Source organism: Cyclopterus lumpus, chromosome 3 (assembly GCF_009769545.1).
Source record: "Cyclopterus lumpus isolate fCycLum1 chromosome 3, fCycLum1.pri, whole genome shotgun sequence".
Lineage (NCBI taxonomy): Eukaryota > Metazoa > Chordata > Actinopteri > Perciformes > Cyclopteridae > Cyclopterus > Cyclopterus lumpus.
The window spans coordinates 21,412,638-21,438,572 of NC_046968.1; the positions used below are offsets into that span (position 1 = coordinate 21,412,638).

Genomic DNA, 25,935 nt, shown 5'->3' on the forward strand with positions numbered 1-25,935 from the left:
ATCGGCAGCACAGCGAGAAACATTCCAACACCACGAGGCACTGCCTACACGAACTACACGAACATCACTTTTTGACCTTTCTGCCTTCAGCGTTCGCTGAGATTCTTCACTCTTCAAGCAGTTTCCTCAGCTCCTCTTCAACTTTCTCCACAAACGCAGGAAAGCTGGGATCCAGCAGACAAACACGCAGGATGGGCTCCAAGTCCCCCTGTGCCAAAGAAGCGTGGCGATATACTTGAGGTAGAGTCACAACAGTCTCTCCCAAGATGTGCTGTGGAGGGTCCAACAAAGACTTCAGTGACATTAAAAAGAAGAACAAATCATTGGGAAGCCTCCGTTAATGATCTTTATTTAGAAAGCAAATTAACCGAATACCCTGCATCTCATGGAGTAAAAAGAAACAGTGCTCCTTAGTCAAAGTTACACACAATTACAATAAATATGGTGCACAGAGGATGTTCAATTCTGTTCACTGAGCGATCACTACCTGGGTAAGATGCTTGATGGACAACGATCCTCTGACAACCTCAGGATCAACTTCCATAGCCTTTCCCTGACAATTCTGCTGACACATAAAAGAAGAAACAGATTTGACCAACCCAGCATGACTCCACAGGGTTAAGAGGCCAATCAATGGCTTCATTACTAATAGAAACATATCCACCACTCAAAGCCCTTTCAAGTGCTCTGTGAACTCCTTCAGTGTGTCTGTTCCCTAAAGGTCACATTCAAGCCCATGGCAGAGTCCATTCCTCTGTCCATCATGTCAAATGCTCTCAGCCAGATGGCTGGGTTGAAGTTTTACTAAGGATCCAGACACCAATTAAATGGTTGCTTTCAGTGTGTTCATGTTTGAAAGTAAATAAAAGGCTGCTCCTGAAATAAAGGAGACTTGTATGATACAGCACCTACAATCTCATCCCTATAGTGTAAACTTCAACCGGTTTAAATGCTGGCATGTTGTCGTTTGTTATTAGCGTTGAGACAAAAGTGTTTGTCTAAATAATCAACAATTTGACTATTGAAGGCAAAAGGAACACATTTCTTCGTTGATTAAAAAGGGGTATGCAACTTTGATGCTTGTATTTATAAATTAATTATATTATTGTTCTACATTCCTGTCTGAGCGTGTGTGTTATGGGTGGGACACGCTGTATTCTACACCATATGTTGTATTGTGATTGGCTAATGACACAAGGTATTCTCTATCTCAGTCGACCTACTGTAGCTGTAATGTCACCTCTAAGAATTACAGTATTGTAAATAGCGCCATCTAGTGCCCTCTAGTAAGCTGACCACAGCACTGAAGCACAATACTGTTGATTAAGCAATCAGTACAGACTATACAACTTTAATTATGGCACTTCAAATTATGCCTAAAACATGTTTTTTATTCAAAGAATACTGTACAGTAAATGGTGACGGATGAGATCAGGACTAAGGATATGCCTGGAAGTCGCCACCAATGTCAGATCGTTTTCAGGCCAGGTTTAATTTTAAACATACACACAGATCATCTGGGTGTTAGTGCTGGTTACAATACAGACATTTTATTGATTAAATTGTAAAGTGGGAAACCTGTGTCACTGGTGCAGAGGCCTCAGCAGGGGGCTGATTAGGGGGCGATGGGGTGCCATCCTGAGTGGTGACAGACACGTACTCCTTCAGGGTTTCCACCGCACTTGCACACTCCTCTATTCCATCAAACTGCATCCTCATCATGCGGCTCTCTCCCTGCAAAATTCCACAATCTGTATTTGTCAATCTAAATTGTGCCAATGAAAACATTGGGGTGTGTCTGTTGCTTTTGTTGAATCAACATCTCATTAAGTAAAGAGAAGACTTCCAAATTCAATGCCGTTCACCACAGTACCTGAATAAACAGTATTAAAAAGACCTAGACTACTAGTCGTCGCTTTCAATTAGTTATAGTTTAATAAATGTAAGATCTTGAGCGGGAATTAAGGTACTAGGACAGAACTGGAGAAAATACTCCCAATTGTGTGATTGCAATGAATCTCAAGACTCACATTCACAGTACATCGAAATATCAGGTTTTCAGATTTCTGTTGTACTTTGACAGAATCGGACCCAGAGAGGAAAGGGATTGTATCCTGAGAAAAGACAAAAGAACAAATGTTTTCAGCAGCCAAGACAGGAAACAGCTTTTAATCCATAGGCTACATTAACTCATGGATAACATATTAAAATATTTGGGGGATATTTATAGGAATGTATCTACTTTTGTACTGCTCCAAGTAAAAGCAGCTTCATTTCCACTCATTTTAAAATAGTTACCTAAAACTGTCTGCAGGGGTCTCTATTTACTTAATAACCTCAGAGCCTCAGCTTTGAGGCTTATGGAAAGCTTTTTCTCACAGGAAATCAAACAAGCACGAGAACAACGATAGCTTAATAGTGTGATCAGCCTATTTTGGTGAATGCGTTTTCAAATTCGACTTGAAAAATATATACAATGTAGGTATATCAAAAGGACTTTCCTTTGAACAATGGCACTGCACCATGCAGGAAGTAGGTGCTCTGCTATACTGTAGCAGTTAGTCCACATCCAGTGTTAATAATACACATTTTTTAAACTGATGGCATTATCATGCAATTTAGTAATTGTAAGCTCACCCAAGTATTTCTGGTTTCAATGCTAAAAAAACTCTATTTCTGGAAATGTAATTATGGAAATAAACAAGAAAGTATAAAATTAGGCTTGTTTTCTGTGGGATATTCAAATGCTTTATTACATACCAATTAGGAAAACACATTATTGGATTTAAATTTTCATTCAAATGCAAATGTAAGTGACCAACTGTACAGTTTGAAGTTAATTAAAGGAATAATCTGAATAAATGTGTGTAGAAATCTATCAAATGTAGATGTTCCCAGACAAGGCAGGAGGGGTCACTAAATGGTTTGAGGACTATGCAAATTCTGTGAATCCTATTTTATGGCCTTCAGCTCCCAACCCAGTTGAAAACATATGGGTATTTGGACCAGTACTCACGGCCATCATCATCATCATCAAAACACCAAATGAGGTATACATCTACATAATGTGTTTCATTCAATTCAATTCAATTTATTGGGTATAGCCCAAAATCACAAATGTACAATCTGTCACGACTCCTCATTGGTGGAACGAGCTCCACATTGACATCAGGACAGCAGAAAGTCTCTACATCTTCCGTCGCAAACTAAAAACACATCTTTTTCGACTATACCTTGAATAGGGAAGGTAGCGCCGTAGTAGCACTTTAGTAGCACTTAAATGGCTCTTACTGATAGCACTTTGTAGTTTAACTTTATTGAAGAAATTATACTTTCTCCATTCTTGTTGTTCTGAGTTTGTACTCATGGTTGAATGCACTTGTAAGTCACTTTGGATAAAAGCATCATCTAAATGTAATGTAATGTAATCTGTACACATACACCATCCCCTGTTCCGGGACCTCACATCGATTCAGGAAAAACTCCTTAAAAAAAACCGTAACCCGTTTCATACTTCAGGTGGTGTTCAAAAAAATATGCCATGGAGAGCTGAATCTGCTCTGGTAGCTTATAATGGTCAGAAGGTTTAATAGAACACGTTATGTTGATTTTTTCATTGAATTCAATGAGAATGTTGAGATGTGGACAATTCATAGATTCATATGTACATTCATGAGATGACTGATTTTACTTTGTTGGGAGATGCCAGTGAAACCACAAGTACCACTGGAGCACCCTAATCCTTTGATTATCTCTAATACAGCATATTTCAGTTGTGTTCAAAGACAATTCCAAATGTCTCCTTCAGACCTTATCATGTAGCCTATAAGTTCACGCTCTCTGTATTGAAAGTCCCTGAGCATTCACTGCACCAATCTAATAGAGCAGTCTATCATCCTCGGTGAAAGCTCTCTGCAGTCTGACCTGGCATATCTGTCTGGCTCGACACCCTGGTGCAGAAAGATAGCTGTGTCACCTGCCACAACTCCATTATTGAGTCATTGAGTAGTCCGTCACATTTCTGTTGTCTGTAGGGCAGGAAGTTTTATATCCGAAGGCCACAATAATTGGTAAAAGCCCCAGATTCATGTTCTACTTTCACAATGGGGTTACCTTTTGAAGAAGTTGGCTCAACCCCACTATTTGTGATTGTGACTTTGGTCATTTATTTTTTCTCTTTATTGTCCACACCTGGTATTGACCTATTTGTGGAATTAAGATGTACATGTCATGCTGCTGTGCCGAGGTTGGTAACCCACCAATATACGAAAAGAGCAACAAAAGTCAAGTCTGTGTTCTATAAGGCATATGAAATAGAAATGTAATTAAGGTATGTACATTCTGGCCCAACCTGAATACCACATCAAATATTTAAAAGTCTGAACCAAACCTGAAGTGCATTTTAGCTTAGTGTGAGCCTGAACCTGGAACCTGATTCCAAATATGTTGTATGTGTACAGATTGTAAAGCCCTCTGAGGCAAATTTGTAATTTGTGATATTGGGCTGTACAAAATAAACTGAATTGAAATAAAATTACTAATTTTGAACCTCAAACTCCAAAAGTTCTGAGGGACATTTGACTCGACCCAACCAAAACAATCTGATCAAATGTCAACAAATTTGAGAAGCAACGTCATGCTCTTCAGCAGAATATTTCATAAGGCCTTCATGGAAGCCTTATGAAAGCAGATTTATGTTACACCACAGAACTGCTACATATAGCTGACTGACAGTGTTCACAGCCCTCAGACTTTTTGAAAAAAATTCTGACATTACAATCTTTTAGTGGCTTATATTAGATTATCTGCTTTTATTTTTTTGTGATCCGTTATCTAGAGTTTTTTGTTGCCAGATGTTTTGTGTGTTTTTTTCCTTGTCTCATGTTATTCATTTATGTTTTGTCTGTTTCCTGTTATATTTTTAAGGTTCACTTCTCATGTGTCAAGTTCTGTTTCACTTCTTGCCATTTTCCCTGATTGGTTCCACCTGTGTCCAATCTCCCTCCTCTTATTGTGTATTTAATCTGAGTGACAGTTTGTTGTCTCTCCTTATGAGAAGTTACTAGCGTTAGCGGTCAAATGTTTTAGTGTTCCTACTTTGGATTTGCCTCTGTTGCCTGCCTGTTTTGGACTGCATCAGTGAGTTTATTATGTGTCATTAAATTATTGAACACTACCTGCTGCCTCCTCATCAATATTTGGGTCCAAACCTGCTCAGTCCGAATTGTGACACTATACCAATTTAAAAAGTATGACTTCTCTGTATTAATTTGTCAACATTTTGAATATCCTATGTTCATGATATTTTGAACCACAATCATGTTGATCTAATTAAATTGTATCTATTACTAATCTTTCAGAATGTAAATTGTATCGAACCCAAAACCAAGGTCTTTTTTTCTGTTTCCTTTTCATCCTGAAGGGTAGAAGTCACAATGAATGCACGACATCCATTTGAAAGATGTTATAGTTCTACAGTGAAATGATACAACTGGAATCATCTATCAAGTAAATCAAATGTATGGTATTAAATCATATCTAAAAATGTCTGAAAGCTGTAAATAAAGAAGTTAGTTAGAAGAGACCTAACCGCCAAACATGCAGTGTATCAGCATCTGTAAAATAAGGCTTTGGCTCTAGGTGTATGCACATCATATCCGAAAATGGATGGGAAAACAAAACAATAAAATGGTAAGTCTAGCCACACTGTCTTCTTACCAAGCTTTCCTGTCCTCGCATTACTAGCAAGTATCCAGATTTCACAATCGTGAGGAACATTTCTGGTCCGTTGTCATTTAAATCAAAGACCTGGTGAAAATAAAAGAATATTAGCTGGTTAGTAAGTAATTGCTTTTCCTGATCAACTCATGATTCATGTTAGAAGGGTTTTTGGTGAAAACATGTGTGTTCTTTTTTTCAAGTTAAGGTAGCCTAAATAAGACAATCCATGAGCATTGAGCTATACAGTTCTTTCTTATCTGGTTTATAAAATCACGAATATCTAGAATCTAATAATAATTGTATTAATCAGTTGATAAAATCTTGCCGTTCCACCCTCACAAATTGCCTTGAACTGTATATTACACCCTGCAATGTGCATGTGGGTGGAGTGTAAATACACCAAGTAATTCGGAGCTGTAGTTCTAATCTTATACTCAGTTACTGTTTTCACACTAAACATACAGGTACAGTTTGACATCTAGAGTTAGATATTGTTCATGAAAGACACAATTTGTTAGAGGACACAAACGCATCCATAAACATATCAGGTGAGGGGGCAAAACTGATTTTTACAAGTAGGCTACTCCACATAATATTGAATGACTTGACGATGTATTTTCTGATTTATGGAGTGGTAAAAAAGAGGCCTCATTTACATATTTTTAAACATAACTTCGTCTGTTTGCTCAAACGTGTAGGTTAACACACAAAAACAATAGCCGTAATATAGCCTTTTCAACTGGGGACGTTTCATGGCGATATCTAGCGTTAGCTAACTCGGGTAAAAATGTGGGGAGTCTCCTCTGATACACAGAACTTGAAATGACAACGGTTCATTGATTTTCAGAAAAAATGCACGTTACAAGACCAGGGTGCCATGAAGCACCGTACATGACTCTGTATGACGTGAGTTTGAAATAATGATATAATAAACCGTTTGTTTGTGTTATTTGGGACTAACCGGAAGCTAACGTCAGACTCCAACGAGACACTAACGTTAGCTCAATAGGGAAAGTAGCTTTAGCCAATCTTAGCTAGGTGGTATGAGGCAGTCCGCGCACGTGTCAGTAACTTTAAACGTCCGTTACCTTCCATAGCGTCCTCCTTGTAGAGTCTCCAATACACCGCCCGTAGCGCTTTAACCTCCATGCCTGGCTGGTGGCCATTTCCAGTGATGTTGGAGGAGTTGTTTTGTCTATATAACTTAACTAACGTTACGTGTTCTAGCTAACCAGCACTCGTGCGACACATAGTTAGTGTAAGTGGGCGAGTCTGGTTGGCTTTACGTAACTTTAAAAAATAAAAGGTGTTGTCTTTACTCGGCGGCAATATATTTATGGATGGATGAATAGACAGACTGCATGTCTGTGCTCCCTACTTTAATTGTCAACATGGCTGACATTTGTTATTTGTTTGGGAAACGAAGATAACTTAATGGTATGTTCAAGTTGCTGTTATTGTTTATAGTTCCTGTCATATCTGGACGAATTGAAGTGTTGGTGCTTTGGCAACAACACCCTTTGGAATTTAGTATGCACGTGTATAGCTATGAAAATACTGTTGAATACTTATTTGAAGTTGGGGCTTGGTTGGCATTGTACACATCTTGCAAGAGTGCAAGGAATTGCTGGGATTTATACATGCATACAGTTGGTAGGGAAAGTATTCAGACCCCTTGTTTCATTGCAGCCATTTTCTAAAATCAAAAAAGTTCATTTTATTCCTCATTAATGTACACTCAGCACCCCAACTTGACAGAAAAAAACAGACATGTTTGCAAATTTATTAAAAAAGAAACTGAAATATCACTTGAGTATTTTATTTATGATTTGTCTGATTTTATTTCGTAACCATCCTGATAGTTTTTGTTCCTGGTTTAGCACATTGTAACTTTGTTTTGAAAATTGCTGTATGAATAGTGTATTGTTATTATATGCTGCATCTGCGATATGCTATAATTAGCAGATATATCGGCCTGGCTGATTTGTTGGTCCAGCTCTATGTCCAGCTCAATGCAGTTTGCAAGCCAACATCCATTCTGATCTCCCCTCTCTTTTATTCTTCCCAGGTCCAGATGCTGACTTGACTAAGATGAGAGGCACAGCACAGGTAAGACATGACAGAAGGTAAGAAGAGGAATGATGGCTCACATAGAAGTTTACAACACACTTAATAAATTAAATGTGCTGACTGTTAAGTATCTTAAGCTTTGTTTTGCAACCCCACAGTAGTAGTTGTGTTTAGTACTCTATTCCCTTGAAATTGCACCTCGCCAATAAGTGGTTTAATTAATAAAAGTATGGAAAGGGGCTACTTAGAATATGTGTATCAACTGAAATCAAACAACTGAAAGGAGTCTCACTGAGAGCAATGTATGTGTGGCTTTGATGTAATTCTTTCGCTTTTGAACTTTTTGAAAAATTAAAATACGCTCTTACTGAGGACATTGTGAATGAAGGATACATGCCATGTCACAGACAATGAAGGTGCCTCATTTTTCAAAAATATTGGGGACATTATTGGCCATTATAAATCATAATTGCTATAGGCCATATGTGCATTATTATTAATTGAATGTACAATTATGAGTTGTTTTCTCTTTATACTTGCTATGGCACGATATGCAACATCGATATGTTGTGCATTTTAAATACTTAATTGGACACATCAAATCATATGATGTATAGTGTGTATACAATAGACCACTTATTTACATGTTAGCATTTGAGAGTCACTCACAGGTCTAATTGATAAAACACCGTATTGCCAAATAATAGACAAGTCTTTTCCAAGTTCAACTCTATTTGTGTGTGCAAATTATGCAGCGGATCAGACTGATAATATGGCGATTTGTTTATTTTCCCAAGTGAAGCCCACAGCAGGGCTGAGCAACGGCGTTGCATTGCCTACCTGTGGACTTAACTTAGAGAGCAGGACAGCGTTTTAAGAATGGGAAGAGCATTCCCCTTTAAACAAGGTGGGCTGAGCTTATTTGCAGTTCTCGCTCCTATGGCAACCCAATAGATCAGCATCATGAATATTCACAATTCGCCAAAACGCACCATGATATGGATCAGTGATGTCAGCGGTCTCTGGAATGCTCTACTGTATTTTGCAGGACGGTGTCGCGTTGTTTTGATGGCAGCTGGCCAGACATCTGGTGAAAACAGCATCCTTCGTCGTGCGTGACCTTTCCCTCGTCTCCGTATCACCGTCCGTCGCCACGTCCCTCACATGTCACGCTAAGGTGACTTTCAAGCAGTTTTTTCCACTTTTGCGCACAATGTCGGAACGGCACAAAGATGTACGTTGGGGACGCAGTGGGCAAGCGGACCGCCCAGGCTGTGCGTGAGGACCTATGCAAATTGTCAGGTAGTCTAATTATGTGAAAGAGTATCTCTCATCTGTTTCAGTAGCGCTACGGCGGTCCATGTCATGTGTAGCAGGCTTTCAGGGATTCAGGTTAGCTCCAGACTGATCGCTCTCACAGACAGATAGGGAGCGCGGAGCTGGTGGCAGAACTCGTTACTATACAGCCAAACAACCTGGATTTATTTCATTTTCCCCACCAAGTCTCGGTGTCATAATGGAAAGGTTACACTCCTCCATGCGTAAACGGCTCTACAGTTTGCCACAGCACATTGGACAGAAAGCATCTATAATGGGCGAAGGAGAAGACGCAGACAAGGACACCCGGAGGAAGAGTCTTAGGATGAAGCCTCTACCGTCACCGACCTCTGGGGGAAGCTGCAAAGGCATCGGGGAGACCAAAAGTGGGGAGTCTGTGATCATGGAGACAGACATAGGGAGACCGATGAAGACCAGCTCAAATGGAGACTGTCGGAGATTTCGAGGCAGCCTCTCGTCCATCACAAGTCGCCATGTGCACGACTCTGACTCGGCGGAGGAAAGGCGCCTCATCACCGAGGGGGATGTCACCCCGAGCGAGGAGAGCCCCCCCGGAGCCATCGGCGATGAGCCGCCTGATCAAGGCGCGCAAGGGGCCAGCGGCGGCGGCGGTACCCAAAAAGACTCCACTGACCAGCAGCCAGGGTTTATAAAGTTGGATGACATTGATCAAATTCTGCCGGACGATGAGAGATTATATCAAGCTGGGTTCATACACAGACAGTTCGGGGCAATGCTTCAACCCGGGGTCAACAAGTTCTCCCTGAGGATGTTTGGAAGTGAGAAGGCGGTTGAACGGGAACAAGAGCGGGTTAAATCCGCCGGATTTTGGATAATTCACCCGTACAGTGATTTCAGGTAAATGTAGACACCTTATTAAAGCCCCTGCTCCCCGACAAACACAAGGTTTAGAATTAAGCGTCACGTGAGCGTTGATGCCTTTCACATGTCCAGGTGTTTTTCTCAGCGTGTTAATAAAGATATTCATCAGTTTAGGAGCAGCCCATTCCTTGTTTTAGTCCGCTTCATGGGACATTCATTCTACGCATTCACTTTAAAAGATTACAAAGTAATCAATTAACTTTACTGCTATATTAAAAAACAATACTCCCGGTTTAATAATTAGTTAACCAATATTTTTGTGTTTGTTATTGCCATAACAATAAACAATAAATTATAATCCTTAGTTTCAGGATACGGACATATTACTCTACAGGCCTGTAGTGTGATGTGCTATGAAGCAACACGCAGATAACACAACCTTTGCTAATTAGGACAAATGTCATTCATAAATGAAGCCTTATGGTTCCTTCTTTCTTAGAGAAAACTTGTGCTCATGGGGACATCGTTTTTCATTGATTAGGGTTAGTAATGAGGCCTTCACGTCACATAGTCTTTACAGGTTTTTTAAAATTGATTTTCTTATCCTTCTTTTATATAAATTGTCCTTTAAAACATTCTAGGGTTAAGGCATTTTATTTGGATTAATAGTTACAATTCAAGAGCAATTTTAAAATGATCGACACATTTTATATCTGCATTTTATATTGTTTTCAAGTGAGAAACTGCAAAACTGAATAATGAGAGTCCATGCGTGCTCTTTTGTTGGCCTACAGATTTAGTGCCCTTGAGTTTATTTATTGGCTTTATGCATCTGATTCATGGAGGCTCTCAGCTGCAAGACCAGATTTAAGGTCCCTCATCCTTACTTTTAGGATTATATGGTTGTCATATAATGCATTTAATTTAACTGCATGTGGACTTTTTGTGCATCTCAGATGATGATAAAGTCCCAGTGTGCTGTTTGTACGAACTTACTTATTGCCAGAACAGTGCTGTGGCTTGGACAACATACTGTACACTATATACACCCCCCTTATGGTCTTGATATTATCAGATGCCTCATATAATGATATGGTTTTCATATAATTGTCTTCCTTCAACTTATCCAATTTAATTTTAAGGTTAAAAATATATCCATTTTCACTTATTCATAGCTTGTATTGTAAGTAAGTTAATTAACTTTAACTCTTTTTTATTTTTTCTGATTTAATAATTCAGGTGAATGTTTCATTGCAAGCTTTGTCCACCAGTTTTCATGCACCTATGATTTAAATCATATATAGTAGAAGTCTGTGTTATACAATTTTTTTGGAGCAAGAATGTCCCTACTACACGTACTGTATTTCTCCTTGGCTGTGTCATTGAATGTTGTCCTGCCTGCCCGGTTTTGGATTGGCTATAATGGTTTAATGTCATGTGATATAGAATCTCACTTGAAGTGGGTTGTTCTTCCTCAAGAACAAGGTGTCTGACTTTGAGAGCCATGTGAGTTGAAGTGCGAGTTGCTTATAGGCCCGGGGTGTCAGTGGAAAAGGCTTGGACTCTTCCTGGAATAGAAAACAGGCACACTTGCCTGATTTAAGGAACACATACAGTGTGGCAGCTAACATTGCTGGACTTGTTCTTATGATAGACTCATTTGTCAGCTGTCTTCAGCTGTCATGAAAAGTATTTTTTTAATTCAACGGTTTATGTGTATGTGAATTTTATACAACATACATATATATATAGATTGGTTTAATTTTCATTTAGAAATCTGTCTGTCTCTCACTAGTGCATGACTTATTGTTCAAATCCTTTTTTACCTGTGTATTTTTTCCACGGTCTGCTCAGGTTAATCATGTAAACAAGAGCATAATGTTGTCCGAGAACTATTTGCAGATACTAAAACACCACTGATTAACGTTTCTTTTTTCCAAACCCACAGTTTAGACAGGTCATCATCAGGAAGTGAGACATGTATTAGACAGTTTGCCATTTTTGTGATGCTCTTCCCATTGGTTGTGTTTCGTCTGACCCCCTCTGCTCTCTTACTCACCGTGTTAAATGTCACAAGGAAGGGTGATTTGGGGCTTGGGGAGACTGTCCTGATACTGAAAGGTCAGATATTTGGCACCAGTCATCAGTTTTGAAGTGTCTTTGAGCAAGATGCTTGAACAGGGCTCCACGCTGCACTTAATGGACCAAATGGATGTGTGACTCTCTCAGGGAGATCTATCAAAATAATGAAAATGCACTGAGAGGGAAGTGCTCTAAACAAATTAGGTTAGCAACCCACTTGTTCGGGGTCTGAGGGTGGATACTATATATTAACATAATTAAACATTTTGCCTATCTGAGAGCAGTTTGCTTGTGGTTCAGTCACTCAACTATATCATAATCACCCAGCTCTACAATTACAACCACAGATGTAGCACTCAATCAGGAGAGTAAAAGTAATGAGGTGGTGCTTAGGCTATGGGAAAGGATTCTTGTAAAACAAAGAAATGGTGCGACATGAAAAAGACAAAGTATACATAAACTCCTTGATTCACAAATAGATTCAAGTATAATTGTTAACTACTGAAGGAGGTCAGCATCTATGATACATTTTTATCAGTATGAAAATGCTTCAAATACTATTTTTAGTAAAAATAGTTCATCATGTCAATGAGTTAACACGACGTGGTGAGATGAGTTACAGCTAGTATTTTATTTTTAATGAACTCAAGGAGAAACGTTGTATTTGGGTGCCTACTTACTCCAAAATCAGGATCAGAGACAGGACAATAGGACTGTAATTAAAGTACGCAAGGAGATGAGAGGGACCTTTTAATGGGCCCCGAGAAGAGAAGGGTCTCTCAGACGAAAAGTTTTATTCCCATGTCTGCATCAAAGCTTTAGCACCATAAGCTCAAATTAGAGTGTCACAAGGAATCACTAGTCATCACTGCTCCGAAATTCAGCAAAATCTGCTCTTGTCAAGTGTTGTATAACGCTAAGAAGCAAGGGAGGAGCAATATCTTGCAAGGGAAAAAGACGGATTAAAAATGTCATCATAATCCAATCTACAGCCTCATTTCCAGATCCAAAGCTGAACGGCCTCGTTCGATTCTGGACAAGCATCTCCCAGTGAGCAGATGTGGTCAGTTCACCACAGCGACAACTTCAACCGGGGGAAAAAAAAAGGAGACGAGCTTTCCTATAAAATGACTGATTCAGTTGGAGTCTTTTAAATACGGACGATTATTACTGTCCTTAAGCACATGCTGACCATGAAATATCTCTGGGGGTTTGAAAGGATTGCTAAACAATACATTTGATTGGTGGGATTAGTGCCACCTCCTCCCTGCTCCTCGTTGGATGCTTTCTTGTCGCTGTCATAAAAAAATGTGACTTTAAAAGCTGCTGTACCATAAACTGTGCTGAGACCTATCGAAGCTGTATGTCCGCGGTCGTCAATAGAGATATTAAGTCATTCAATGTTCATTGTCCCTTTTTTGAAGAATAGTTCCGGGCTTGATTGACAAATTGATACTCTTCTCACACAATGGATCCCTCTATCTGCATGATGAAAACCAGGGGATTTTTTTTTTTCCTTACCTGTTGTAAAGAGAGCCCTTTGAGTGGATTCTATCAATGCAGCCGCATTGTGCAGAGTTCTAGACGTGATGCGGCGCAATATTATAATGTATCCCTCTGATCGTCAAGTGCCTTTTTAATTATCTTGTGATTCAGAACCCAGAGGACACATCTGTTGGAAAGTCTTCCACATTTCCCTGGGGAGATGGAAAAGGGGGCGTCGCACATTATAACTTTTTTTTTTGTACTGAAGGCTCTATTAATCCCCTATTTTTCCTTTAGAACCACGTCGCCAACACTATCAGAGAGGGGGGTTGGCTGTCCTACAGTTTCTGTCAATCAGTTAAATCCCTTTGCAACAGTCAGGCGAATCCTTCCATCCCCTATGCAAAGTCCACTTTTTCAACAGCCTTTTATTCCTCCCCCACATCCACTTCTGTTTCCCAGAAGACACTTACCAAGACAGTTGCAAAAATAAATCCTCGGAAAAGACATCTTACAACTTCTGTTCTTTTTTTTTTCAGAGAATACATTAAAGAAAAGTAGAGCAGATGTAGTCACCGATGTGCACATTATTTCTGTGATATAGTTAAAGGAAAGTAACATTTAGGCAAAGTGTTGACTAAATGAAAATGTGCAGTGTTCCTGAGAACATTTACGTTGCCTATCAATTGAACCAGTTTCTGATTTAACGTTTCATTCTCTCGCTACAATGAGTCATAGCAGTTTCTATGTCCACCATTAGCCCAGATAAAAAAAATATATTTTTGAGACAGCTTACAATAGCATTGTTGTGTGGACTTTTGCGACACAGCTTTTATTTTGTGGGGATTATTATTTCCTTGACGAATTTAAGATGCTACACAAATTGTGCTCCTTAGCTTTGTAGTCCTTATCAAGTATGAGCAGCTACCACCGGTTACAGGCTGTACCGGTGTATGCGCCTGTGTGTCCGTGTGTCTGTGTGTATTAGGTTTGTGAGCGTATGAGATCGGCTTTAATAACATCAGCTTTAATAACATCATTCTCTATTACACTCAAGTTGAATACGGTTCATTTGAGAGTATGTTTTGCTATTGATTTGTTTGGATCTCATGGGGCCTGTAGCTTGCCATCGGTGGATTTATTGAAAAATGAGATGGAGAAACATACACGGCTGCAGCACGGTTGATTCGTGTGGCGGTGGCAGGAGTCACGGTCTGGGTGAGAGTTACACAAAGGTCAAGGTGAGGGGCTTGAGATGCAGTAGTAGAGGAATGTAAAGCCTGGCAATTCAGAGTCCTGTTTAAATAGCTGTTGACATATTTTTATTTTTTTATAGCAGTAAGTCTTAATGATGATGATAATTGCAAGATCCACATGCGATGAAAATGTTTTAAATCAAAGAATTGAGTCCAGACGGTAGAGTCATAGCGTGTGCCCTCACGGACCACGGTCTTGTCGGTGCTAATATGCATGGGAAGAGAAAACAAAAACATTTTGACACTAGGAGGAATGACACTTTATTCCTTTCGGTCTCCATTAAATAATTCCTCCTTTTTTAATTTAGTGAGGGTAAAACACGGGGATTACAGATGGTTCTGGCTGGGCCTGAAAGTGGGGTAATCAAAATAGGCTGCAGTGCTCATCCACGAATATTAGGAGCCAAGAGATTATTACGGCACAATTTAGTTAATGGAGGGAGCCCAGGGATGATGTTCGTGGCCGGTGGGTTGCCTGTCATAGTGGCAGAATGATTGAACGCTGACCTCGCCAGGCACACTCGTGTGGGAGTGTGAAATCAGGACACAAGATCATTTTTTTCCACGTCTGTTTTTTTTTTTCCCCTCCTGATATGTCATTTAATTCAGCTTTAGGCATTAGGCATAGAGCTGAGTTTAACCTTGGCAACGTGATGGTAATCTCGAGGTGAGATTATATTGATTGATTGGACATCATATACATTTTGAAAATGGGAAAGCCTGCTGGAAGCTTTTTCTGTTAAGTGCCGTCAACCAGCTGGTATGCTTGATGTATTTTGGTCACCTGACAAATGTAATGTGGTGTGTCCTTCCTGCACCACCATCCTCTGCACTGCCACATCAATTTATAATCTCTCCAGGTGGATACACAACACTAGTCAGCCAAGAGTTTTTCCTCGTAACACATTTCAGTGTTAAATTTATTTCTCTTTCCACTGGAGAGATGTGATTATTTCCCCACTGACCAGAGATAAATATGTCAGTTTCACTCAGCTCAACATTTCAGGGTGGTTAATGGGGGAAATCTGTATTTATTCATTTTGTAACAAATGATCACCATCCAGTCGAGTCACGTTTGAAGTGAGTTGTGTGTTAAAGTGAACAAGATTTCTGTTGACCTTTCTGTATTTCTATTCATACATTCTGCTTCTGGCTACGCTTTGGCATTGTTTGAGCACCACTTCCTGGTTTGGAAAAGAGACAAGTTACAATATCTATGAACTGAGAGTGCCCACTATCTCGACGCAATGGAGTCACTTGACCCTTGTTGACCTCCCCTGTCCACGTGGTTACAGCACGATTTGTGAGCATTGTGACACTGAACACATTGTGCAGAAGGAGCTGCAACTGATTTTTACTGTGTGGAAATAAACATTGAATTTGCCGCTGATGCTTTACTTTATGCTTCTTTGTTTGGCCTGTGGCACAGTAACATTTATTTTCCATCCAAATAGTGGGTCTAGTTATAAATGTTATGATACTTCTTTCATTTTAATTTCAGTCTAACATTTGACACATAATCTGCTCCGGTATGAAACAATAAACATCAACACATATTGTAGGTGTAATCTTCCAATGATACCCAAGAGGGCATTCTTTACTTTGATTACGTGTGCTGCAGTGTTTCAGACCTCTGCATCATCATCATCTCATTGAGAACCAAACTAAAGAATAGTATCTCTTCTAATGATTGAAGCATTTATTGCACATACAATATGAAAACTTTGGAAATAAGAAATCACTTGGTTTCTAGCAATAAAAAAAAAATAGCCCAGCACGTTGTATTTTCTGAGGATTGTCAGCATAGTTTCAAGTACACCAATGTTTTGGACTTGCAACATAAAAGCGTCTGATATATGAAAGCTTATCCTTTTGCACCACATGCAGGTTAGAAGTACCTAAAGTGTTAATTGCAAACTATATTTTGACATTAATTCATCGACCAGCTAGTAAAAAATGGTATGCTGAGAGACTTTAAATAAACATTGTTTATTTAAAAAATATATACAGTATACTTTGTTTTTATGCATGCATATGTTTTTGTAGTATAGTGGCCACATCTCACCTTTCCTTGCATTGACCTCTGCAGCCTGAGCCTGTTCATTTCCCCTCACACAGATTCTGTTGTATCTTGTACCGGTTGACCTTTTCAGCCCTGCTTGTGTCCCAGGTGGATTCTCACACCCTCTCTCTCTCTCTGAAATTGGATTGCTTTTTCCCCCTATCAGCCTAGATTGGAATTGGAATGTCGATATGCTGCTCCAGGAGGTGAACACAATCTGAGAAATACCATATTAAAAAACACTTAAAATTTAATGTGAAGTCAGCTTCACAGACAAGTTTCAGTCATTTCAGAGCCAATTAGCAGAATGTTCCCCCTGCATGGTGACTCAGGTAGACAACCGTGAGATACCACCAGAGACGACATTGTGACAAGACTGTGTCATGAGGTTTCATTCTTCTCTATCTCAATCATCCCTCTCTTTCTTGCTTACCATTATTAATTCCATTGCCAATACAACTCTCCAGCCATCTGCGCTGAACAGACATGGAAGGAAGATGGCATTGCCTTAGATAACCTCAGGTGGACTCTGTAAGAATCTATAGGCTAAAGCACTTTGGAAACAGTGGGGTTTCCACTCAGACAGAACCCAGAGGCCAGGGCACCGAATAAAGAACTCTGTGTGTGGCTGGCGTGATTCACAAGAAATACTTCCCCGGATCGATGTGTTTGGCCCGGCCCTGCAACATGCTGGTTGTCGAGGAGACTCAGACAAATGGCTGGATTATGAGACATGCAGTGTTGAGAGACACACTGCTGCTATAGGGGTAGGGACGGGGGGCTGGGGGGGAGGGGGGGGGGGGGGGGGCTGCTCTGTTCATAGTAAATACAATTTTTCCCCAGACCAGTTCCTGCTGCCCACATTGTAGAACAGATTGTTACCTCACCACATACTAATACACTTGTATTAATGTTACAACATTAGATTCATACTGCTGAAGCAAAGCTTAAAGTGTTACTGAACATTGATCTGCAGCGTTCCCACATCAAAAGGCCTTTTTATTCATTCATTCTCACTGGCTATGTGATACTACTTTACTGACCTGCAATGTTTTCACTTCTCTCCTACATCAAAAAGGGTTTCCAATCTGTATGACAGCTCACAACACTCTATAAAAAACATTTACCACTGAGGTCTATATAGTTTATCTTTGACCTAGTAATTGCTTTTAAGATGGATGGCAATTGCTGTCTTACCAAGCAGCGATTGCATTAATATTTTACAAAAAATACAGACACATATGCAGTTATTGCTATACACCACCTTCTGTTTTTGACTATAAGTTACAAATGCGTTCAAGTTTAAGGATGAAATCCATCAATAATCTGTTCGGAGGCCAATACTGCTGTCAGTACTGTCGCCAAGTCTTTCTCGAATACAAACCGAAAGAAGAAAATAACAAATTGATTGCAACAGAGCGTTCTCTGAATCTTTCACTGTTTTCTTCCTATTCTCCTCAACTTCAGAAAATGTACCTGAATATAGGTGGATGGTCAGGTTTGGGTTTATTCGATGAGAAGTGAGAGGGCACTGACAGGAACTGTTCCTCCGGCACATTTTTCTCCCGGCGGTGCAAACCCTCGTCTGAAGGAGAGTCTAGATTAGGAGACATATTTCCTTGGTCATCTAGCCCCAGCTCCCCTTTCCCAGTTAGCATAGATGTTCTGTCTTGTGAGGTTTTCCTTGTCTTAGATGGATTGTCTGGGAGGGATAGTTAGTATTTTTTTAACTCAAAGGTTTTACCGAGTTACCCAGTGTTTGATTGAAGAGCAAAGCTGGTGTGTGTAAATCCAACCCTGACCCTGTTTAGCATGTACAATCGAGAAATTATAGAGGTAACAAATAAACATGATAAATCCTGCCCTGTTTGGTTTAACAGTCAGATAATCCTCCAATTTTGTTTACTCACGCAGACCAGCAGAAATCAGCTAAACAGCATTTCCTCTCCGATTTGATTTCATGCTCCGAGGCTAGTGAGGCTTTTCCATCAGCTTTTAAGCTCTATTAATTGTGGTTTTATTCACCTCTACCTTTTGTGTGATGTTGCTCAAAACAACAGTGTGGGAAGAAAAGTCATGACTCCTATTTCCAGAATACCAGACTTCTATGGATCTATCTACATACTCGTCCTCACGTGGTTGTCCCTGTCCTTTTGTCCTTATATGTTATACAGAGTCTCATTTTCTCTCCCCTTATTTCTTCTTTCCGTGTCTCCTCTCTCCTTGTCACCCTTTGACCTCAGATCACCGTTTTGGAGATGGATAGAAAAGGCTTTAATTGTGGCTGCTACATTTGCTGATTGCAGCACCTGAAGTGGTGAAGATAATGGCCCAGTACTGGTGCAGCCCAAAGCAAGGGCATAAGGTGATGGTGTACAGTGTGACCAGAGCCTGGCATTATAGACATTACATTATCTTAGCACTTCATCTATCTTCGGAGAAATCTCATTGCTCCATCTGTCTCTGGCACTCTCCTGTCCAGCAGAGCAGTGGACGGGTGGGGGGAGGAGTCTTTGTGTTCAGTTGGGAGGCACCGGCCAGGCTTTCCTCTGCCACAGGTTGGCTGACAGGGTCCTTTGACATGACCCTAAGGACCTTGTGGGAGATAACAAGGCATCACGATAAGACACAGATGCAATTAGTGGTGGGATGACGGTCAACAAAGCTGGAGCACAGATACTGACCCACGCTAGTAGGATAAGTGCATGCTGATGGCACCGGCTGGAGCGCTTTGTGTCCTCTCTGTGTCTTCTCTCATACAGCTCGGCCACTCACTGTCTCTCTATTGTTTTCCACACAAGGGTCATATTTGTTTGCTGATGGCTAACTGGACAGAATTTCTTCCTTTGAGTAGATACTTGGCAGGTTGCACTGTGGGAAGCTGTGAAGGATAAGGCCGCGGATACTTAGTAGGCACTTGCGTCTCCAGAACCCCCCCCCTCCCTCCTTTAAAAACAAATCCCACTGGTATGACAATGGGACAGACTTGGTTACTTCAGAGCATTCTTCTCAGTTGGCTCTCTGATTACATCTGGTGAGTTTGTGAAGTGGCTTTGGTGATTTCATGATTTAGGTAGAGCTATTAAGTGCACACTTCTGCGCTATTCAAACATCAGTGCAAGTTTAGGCTGGACTTGTTTCAATGAGTGGATCTGGGGCATGTTCTTGAGAGTCTCGGACCGACGCTGTGGCGATTAGTGAGTGTCCCTAAGATGGTTAGCCGGGTTCCAGACCTCTGAATTACTGCCCACATCTCCAATTTTGAATGAAGAAAAACTAGAAAGAAACAAGCAATTCAGTGATGATTACGCTGTTTTAATGATTTAAATTCCCTTCAAACCAGTAATAGAGAATCATCATTAATCCAATCTGCTGTCATACAATACAGCATAGCAATACACCCTGTGAGCTAATGAGTTGCAGCAATAACGCCTCTGTATGTTTAAGATACTTTTAAATCCAATTACAGCTGTAATTGTCGGCTGTAGCTCATGGGGAGAGTGGTTGCCGGTTCGAACCCCTTGAGCAAGACACTAAATCCCCAGTTGCTCCCCTGGTGCTTCACTGCAGCCCACTGCTCCTTAATAACTAAGGATGGGTCAAATGCAGAGAAGAATTTCCCAACGGGGATCAATAAAAGTGTACATTTCTTTCTTTCTTTTCTTTAAAACTGATGCACAAGTTTAGATTCAGTTGTTGTCAAATGTTACCATTAATGTGATTCAAAAGACCTGATGTGTGATCGCATTCTCCACACTTATGTTTTGTATTTCCGTGGTTGTGCGCCTCCTTTCAGATTTGTCAGTGTCAAATCTTTAAGGGGGCATAACTATTCGAAAATGTTCTTCTGCAGCAGATGTGACCTTGCCTTTAGCATTGTCTATCTCTTGGCTGTGTTGAATAACAGTCCTTTACAGAGCTTTAGTGGTGAATGAAAAACCCTTCATGTCCTCCCATAGAACTACTTGTAATCTGGTCTCTGGATCTCTTTTATAAGTGTTAGGTAAGGTTGACTCCTCTCAGTTGATTTTTACCTCTCCCCTCTGTGGGTATTTAGTAAATCCCTCTGTTTTCTTGTAGCCTGAGGTTGGGGAGATTTGCCTCTCCCTCTGATGCAATCTGCCATAGTTTGATAAAACACTGTGCCTCACCTAAATATAGCCACCTGCAACTGCACAGCCCCAGTGTCATGTGCAGCGTGCCTGCTGGCTGTACTTGGCAAAGACAGCACCGTTTTATGACAGTTCATTGGAGCGGGTGACAACAAAAATAGGATTAACCCTTTTAACCAATTTTGTTTCTTTCTCCGGAGACACTTAAATCTTGATGTGAGTGCCAACTGGCTTTTGTAAACAAATGAGCGGCTCTTTTATGGGCAATAAACAGGCACTTCTTTCCTGTTACAGATGTTCTCCTGGTGATTGTGATAGGCTTTATCATAGATTACCTCTTCTTCTTGCTAAGTGTAGCTTATATAAAAAATAGTGTTTTTTTCTATCTCACAGGAGCCTTTCATGCTTAATTTGTATTAAATTTTTCTCTTTTATTCATTCAAAAATGTCAATGGGGTAAATAAGGCTGTTGTTCTGTCAGTTATCTTTTAAGTTGAACTGCGATTTTTTATTTAGCACTACAACAGCTATCCGCAGCTAAAATGTGGCTACTTCGGAAATTAGCTTTATAAATAAGTAATAAGTTACCCCCACTCTGCCTTTAAAACTTATTGACACATTATAAATTACATTTTAGAACATTACATGAACGTGGCCTATTAAACATCAAACATGACAAAATCCATGTATGCATTATGATATTAAAAGAGGCAAACTTTTGCACACCTAGGTTGACAAGTGTGTAAGTGTTTTCGATCCATAGACCTTCATCACGCGGTTACTGTAAATGTTGTTAATTAATATCTCCCAATGCACGCGAATCATGTGTGAAGCCTTGTTGTCAGTGAGCAATAGACACTTCAATTTCTATCCATTTAAATATGAATTTAGATTCCTTAAACCACACTCATGGGATCGTTGAGATCCCGACCAACATGTCTCTCTTTAATAGGTTGTAGCGGGCTCAGTTTTAAAGCTTAACGACCTAAAGCATCCATTGGTACAAATGTTGTGAGCTAAATATAGCTCCAAAGTTAGGCTACACTAGGTGTGGACATTTTCATTGGGGTCCCTTGACCTCTCACCTGAAGATACCTGAATGGAAATGGGATCTATGGGTACCTACGACTCTCCCTTTTATAGATACACCCACTTTATGTTAATCCCATGCAATTTTAAAATGTGCAGTTTTTTGCATGAATTAAAATCTATTGTCTTTACCCATTCCAAAAAATAGTTTCTGCATATTGGAATAATTTCCCTGTGTACAATAACAATAAGGGGGTTACTGAGCAATTTCCAGAACAAGACTCGCCATCTGAATGCCAAAAAATTCAATTTTAGCAGAGATCTCCAAAAGTCAAACGCTTTTAATACCAAATCACAGGATGTATTTTTCATTGGTCCTCAATGTCTTGGTCTCTTGATTTGTAATTTTTGATCGATTTTTTGACTTTAATCTAATCAAAAAATTTGCAAAGAGCTGCTGGAGCTGAGGTGGTCCTGGGTGTCGCAGCAACGCAGAGAGCTAGCAGCTAGCGACCTGGTATGGCCCCCATCTGTCACTCAAAGCAGCCAATCCCTCAATTATGCCTTACTTTTTTGTAGCAGGCTGTAAACATGCTTATCTCAGCTGTAAAGTTGGGCATTTTAACATAGGGGTCTATGGAGATTGACTCAAACAGCTTGCTCATTCAAAACCGATACATTCTTATCATTTAATCAGACCAAATCACATTTACAGTGCAGCCAATGTTGGCTAGTGCCCCTGTGGAAGTGCAGTCTGGGGAAACTCACTGTTCTTCTGCTGTTCCCATTCAGTCAATATGGTGCGGAATAAAGGGAGCCACTGTTAAATGCTGTCTGCCACTTGTACCTGACATGACAGATGATCTGCTCGCAAGCTTTGCCTTCACTCTCCCAGCATGACAGCCAACAGATAAACATCTCTACAAGGGGAATCTAAACAATAGCACACACCCATGCATGCATGCACAAACACAAACATATACCGCCTTTAAATGCCCCGTATATGTGCAGGACCCACATTCCTTTATCCCCTTTGCCCCCTCAATTTAAATATAGGCTACTCCTGAAAGGTAAGAGTGTGTCCATTTCAGGCTGTTTTTGGTGGCTCACAGTCACTTTCAGGTTGCCTGGCTGGCAGGGTGAGGGGACTGAGAGGCTTATCATGTAGTCAGATGCGCTCTGAGGGTGACAACATGTTCCTGCCGTCCCTGGTCACCCCACTTTGGCTCTATCCCTACAGACAGCAAAATGTCAGGGCGCCCTTCGTCAGTACATTGAACACAACAAGTTACGTGTGGGCTATTCTGCTTATCATTCACAATGTTTCCAGTGGTTCTCTGCTTTGCTCGTCTGCAATTGAAACCTTTTTTTAGTCTACTTCCTTGTCGTCGCAGACAACTCTGATGTTCCCCAGTGGTCATATAATCATACGAACATACTCACGCTCTGGCCACGTTATTCTGTAGATTATATAGATTATATCACGTTTTTATCTGATCTATTTAGTATTTTTACAAAGCGTTGTTTACAACCAAATGAAAGCGAAAAGATTGATTCATGTAGAAAAAAATGTCAAGTCATGATGACATTGCTTTAATAAACATAAACTGGATGTTTCAAATGAGATGTTTCCTTCTCCCCTAACACTTGGTAGTATCACCTTCACAGCTCCACTGCAAGGTCACTGCATTATGCTATATTTTATTTCAAGACAGGTGGCATACCAGCACACAGCATGAGCCAGTGATTTGGGATGCATACAGAAATATGGGATTGTTTAATGCCTTTGAAATGTCCGCCTAACATCCCATGCTCGCCCAACTGTATTTATAGAACAATGTTTTTCTATGTCAGGGTCCCAGTGAATAATAAAACACAGTAAATGGATCCCTGCTATGTTTAAGTGGCCTGACCTCCATCAGAAGGCAACCACAAGAGTGAAAAGGAGAAATCATGAGCATTTACTCTACACATGCGTGTACACACACGCACACACGATTTAAAACCACAGTCGACACATAAAAACACTTAAAATCCAAAAGGATTCCTACACAGCTCTTTGACATTCTGTATACTGAGTGATTTCCTTATCCCAACACATTCAAGTGGGATATGGAATGGTCTTCCACCTGTAGATTGATTTATTTAAAAATATTTTAGTACTACAAAAAGGTACCATGCTCTGATTTGTTTTTGTTGTTGGTTTTTGTGGCGTGCATTTCCTTTCATATTTAGAAATATGCATTTTTAAAATGAACACACAAGAGCTGCTATCAATCCCAGTCATCCACACCATCCTATAACAAGTAAGGCTTACTCAAACAGGTGGCAGTAGAAGCAGTGTTCTGCCAGGGTGCCTTCCAGAGGTCTCAGACAGCATGCTGTCTTGTTCTTTCTGCAAAGATGTTGAGATGCTCTCCTCCGGCACTTCTGTTTCTGTTTCTTTCATTCATACATCATCTAACTGAAGCCAGATATATTTGTCGTGCTTTACCTCTATGGCTTGTGGCTTCTATTTTTCGGGAAAAATAGCCAGTTGTTAAACTTGGAGTGCATGCATCATCAGCTCCAAGTCCATTTCTCCGATACTTTGGTTTATGATAAAAATGTCCTTGTGAATTAGAATATAGTATATAACATGTGTGCCATGGACTATCACTCTGTTAATTAATAGTATCTTAATTTAATTCTAGTATATAATATAATACTATTGTTTTTAAATAGATATATATCATTTAGCAGTTTTATCCAAGGTATCCCATGGCATGTTTTTGATGCATTATAAATGCCTGTATCTTTTCAAAGTTACATTCGTTTTCTGTTAATCTTTGTTGAGCTACATGATTACACAAGAGTTACCTAACTCAAGGAAGTTTCAAGTTTCTTTAAAGGGATTTTTAATATGGAGAATTCAATGAAAACACATGTTTGCCTTTTTAAAAAGAGAAAAGCAAAAAGACTGACATTGGCAGTTTACAGTCCATTTCCCAGGAAGAATTGTTGGCATTGCAAGTTTCTGCAAACCATATAAATATTAAATGTGGACACTTGCTTTTGGTCAGAGCAAGTGAGTTAGTACAATGAGCGACATGCAGAACAATTGTTGTTGTTTTGTTGTTTAAAGCTAACTAATCATTTCACAACGCTAACAATGTGTAATTGTGTTTCTGCAAGCATGATACAAGGCTGATTTGAAACTTTTATGAATATTCTTTGGTTCAGACACCTCGACATTCAAAATATCCCGTAGTTTGCAGAAATCTACAACGCCAACATTTTCTGGCAACTTGGTTGAGTCATCACAGTTGATACGAATAGCAAAACAAAAGGGAAATATTTTTATTTTTCTGGAGGAACTGAAAACTTTAAATCATTGCTGATGTACTCTGTCAAGTGCTGGGAGCACACTTGCATTCTATTAGTAAGCTGTAGCTGAGGGGATGCAAAAACATGCACATGCTATCTAGCATTTATGACATTAGATAACGTGGCAATATGTAAAACAAATGTCATAATCTATGTTTCTTCCTTTGACATTTTTCTTGTCCTGTTGGGCTTTCAGTCTTAACAGGATAAAACAGTGTTGGCAAGGTCTGTCTAAATATAACTCCACTTGACAACAAGCTGGAACAGTAGATACCCTTTTACTTTGAAGAATTCCAATTACTGTCCTTGTTTCCTCAGTGTGTGTCTGTGTGTGTGTGTCTTTGTGTGTGTGTGTGTGTGTGTGTGTGTGTGTGTGTTTCTGTGTGTGCAATATGAACCTGAGATGTGTGTCTGTGTATACTTTACATGTATGCATGTGTGAAATGCTCTCGTTAACCACTAACCTGTGCACATTACAACTCAAGTGTCTGATACATAGCAGCCTGTGTAGTTTTGCAGTATTTTACAGTTATCACTTTTTTAGTGTAAGTAATGGTAACTCTTTCCACATATTTACTCAATGAGACCTCTT

The 25,935-nt window shown here is 39.9% G+C and overlaps 2 protein-coding genes across 2 annotated transcripts in view; one reads left to right on the top strand and one right to left on the bottom strand.

The window, feature by feature from the left end:
- Positions 1–106: 106 nt before the first annotated feature.
- rec114 (REC114 meiotic recombination protein) lies at positions 107–6,887 on the bottom strand. Its single transcript, XM_034528669.1, has 6 exons — positions 6,810–6,887; positions 5,719–5,808; positions 2,031–2,114; positions 1,579–1,734; positions 488–562; positions 107–271 (listed from the first exon to the last, which is right to left on the bottom strand). The coding sequence occupies exons 1-6, from the start codon at positions 6,885–6,887 to the stop codon at positions 107–109; spliced, it is 648 nt and encodes a 215-aa protein (XP_034384560.1).
- A 2,420-nt stretch (positions 6,888–9,307) lies between these two features.
- hcn4 (hyperpolarization activated cyclic nucleotide-gated potassium channel 4) overlaps positions 9,308–25,935 on the top strand; it is a 55,868-nt gene continuing 39,240 nt past the window's right edge. Inside the window, exon 1 of the mRNA XM_034527368.1 lies at positions 9,308–9,987. Within this exon, the coding sequence (XP_034383259.1) occupies positions 9,308–9,987 (680 nt within the window). The remainder of the gene's footprint in view (positions 9,988–25,935) is intronic.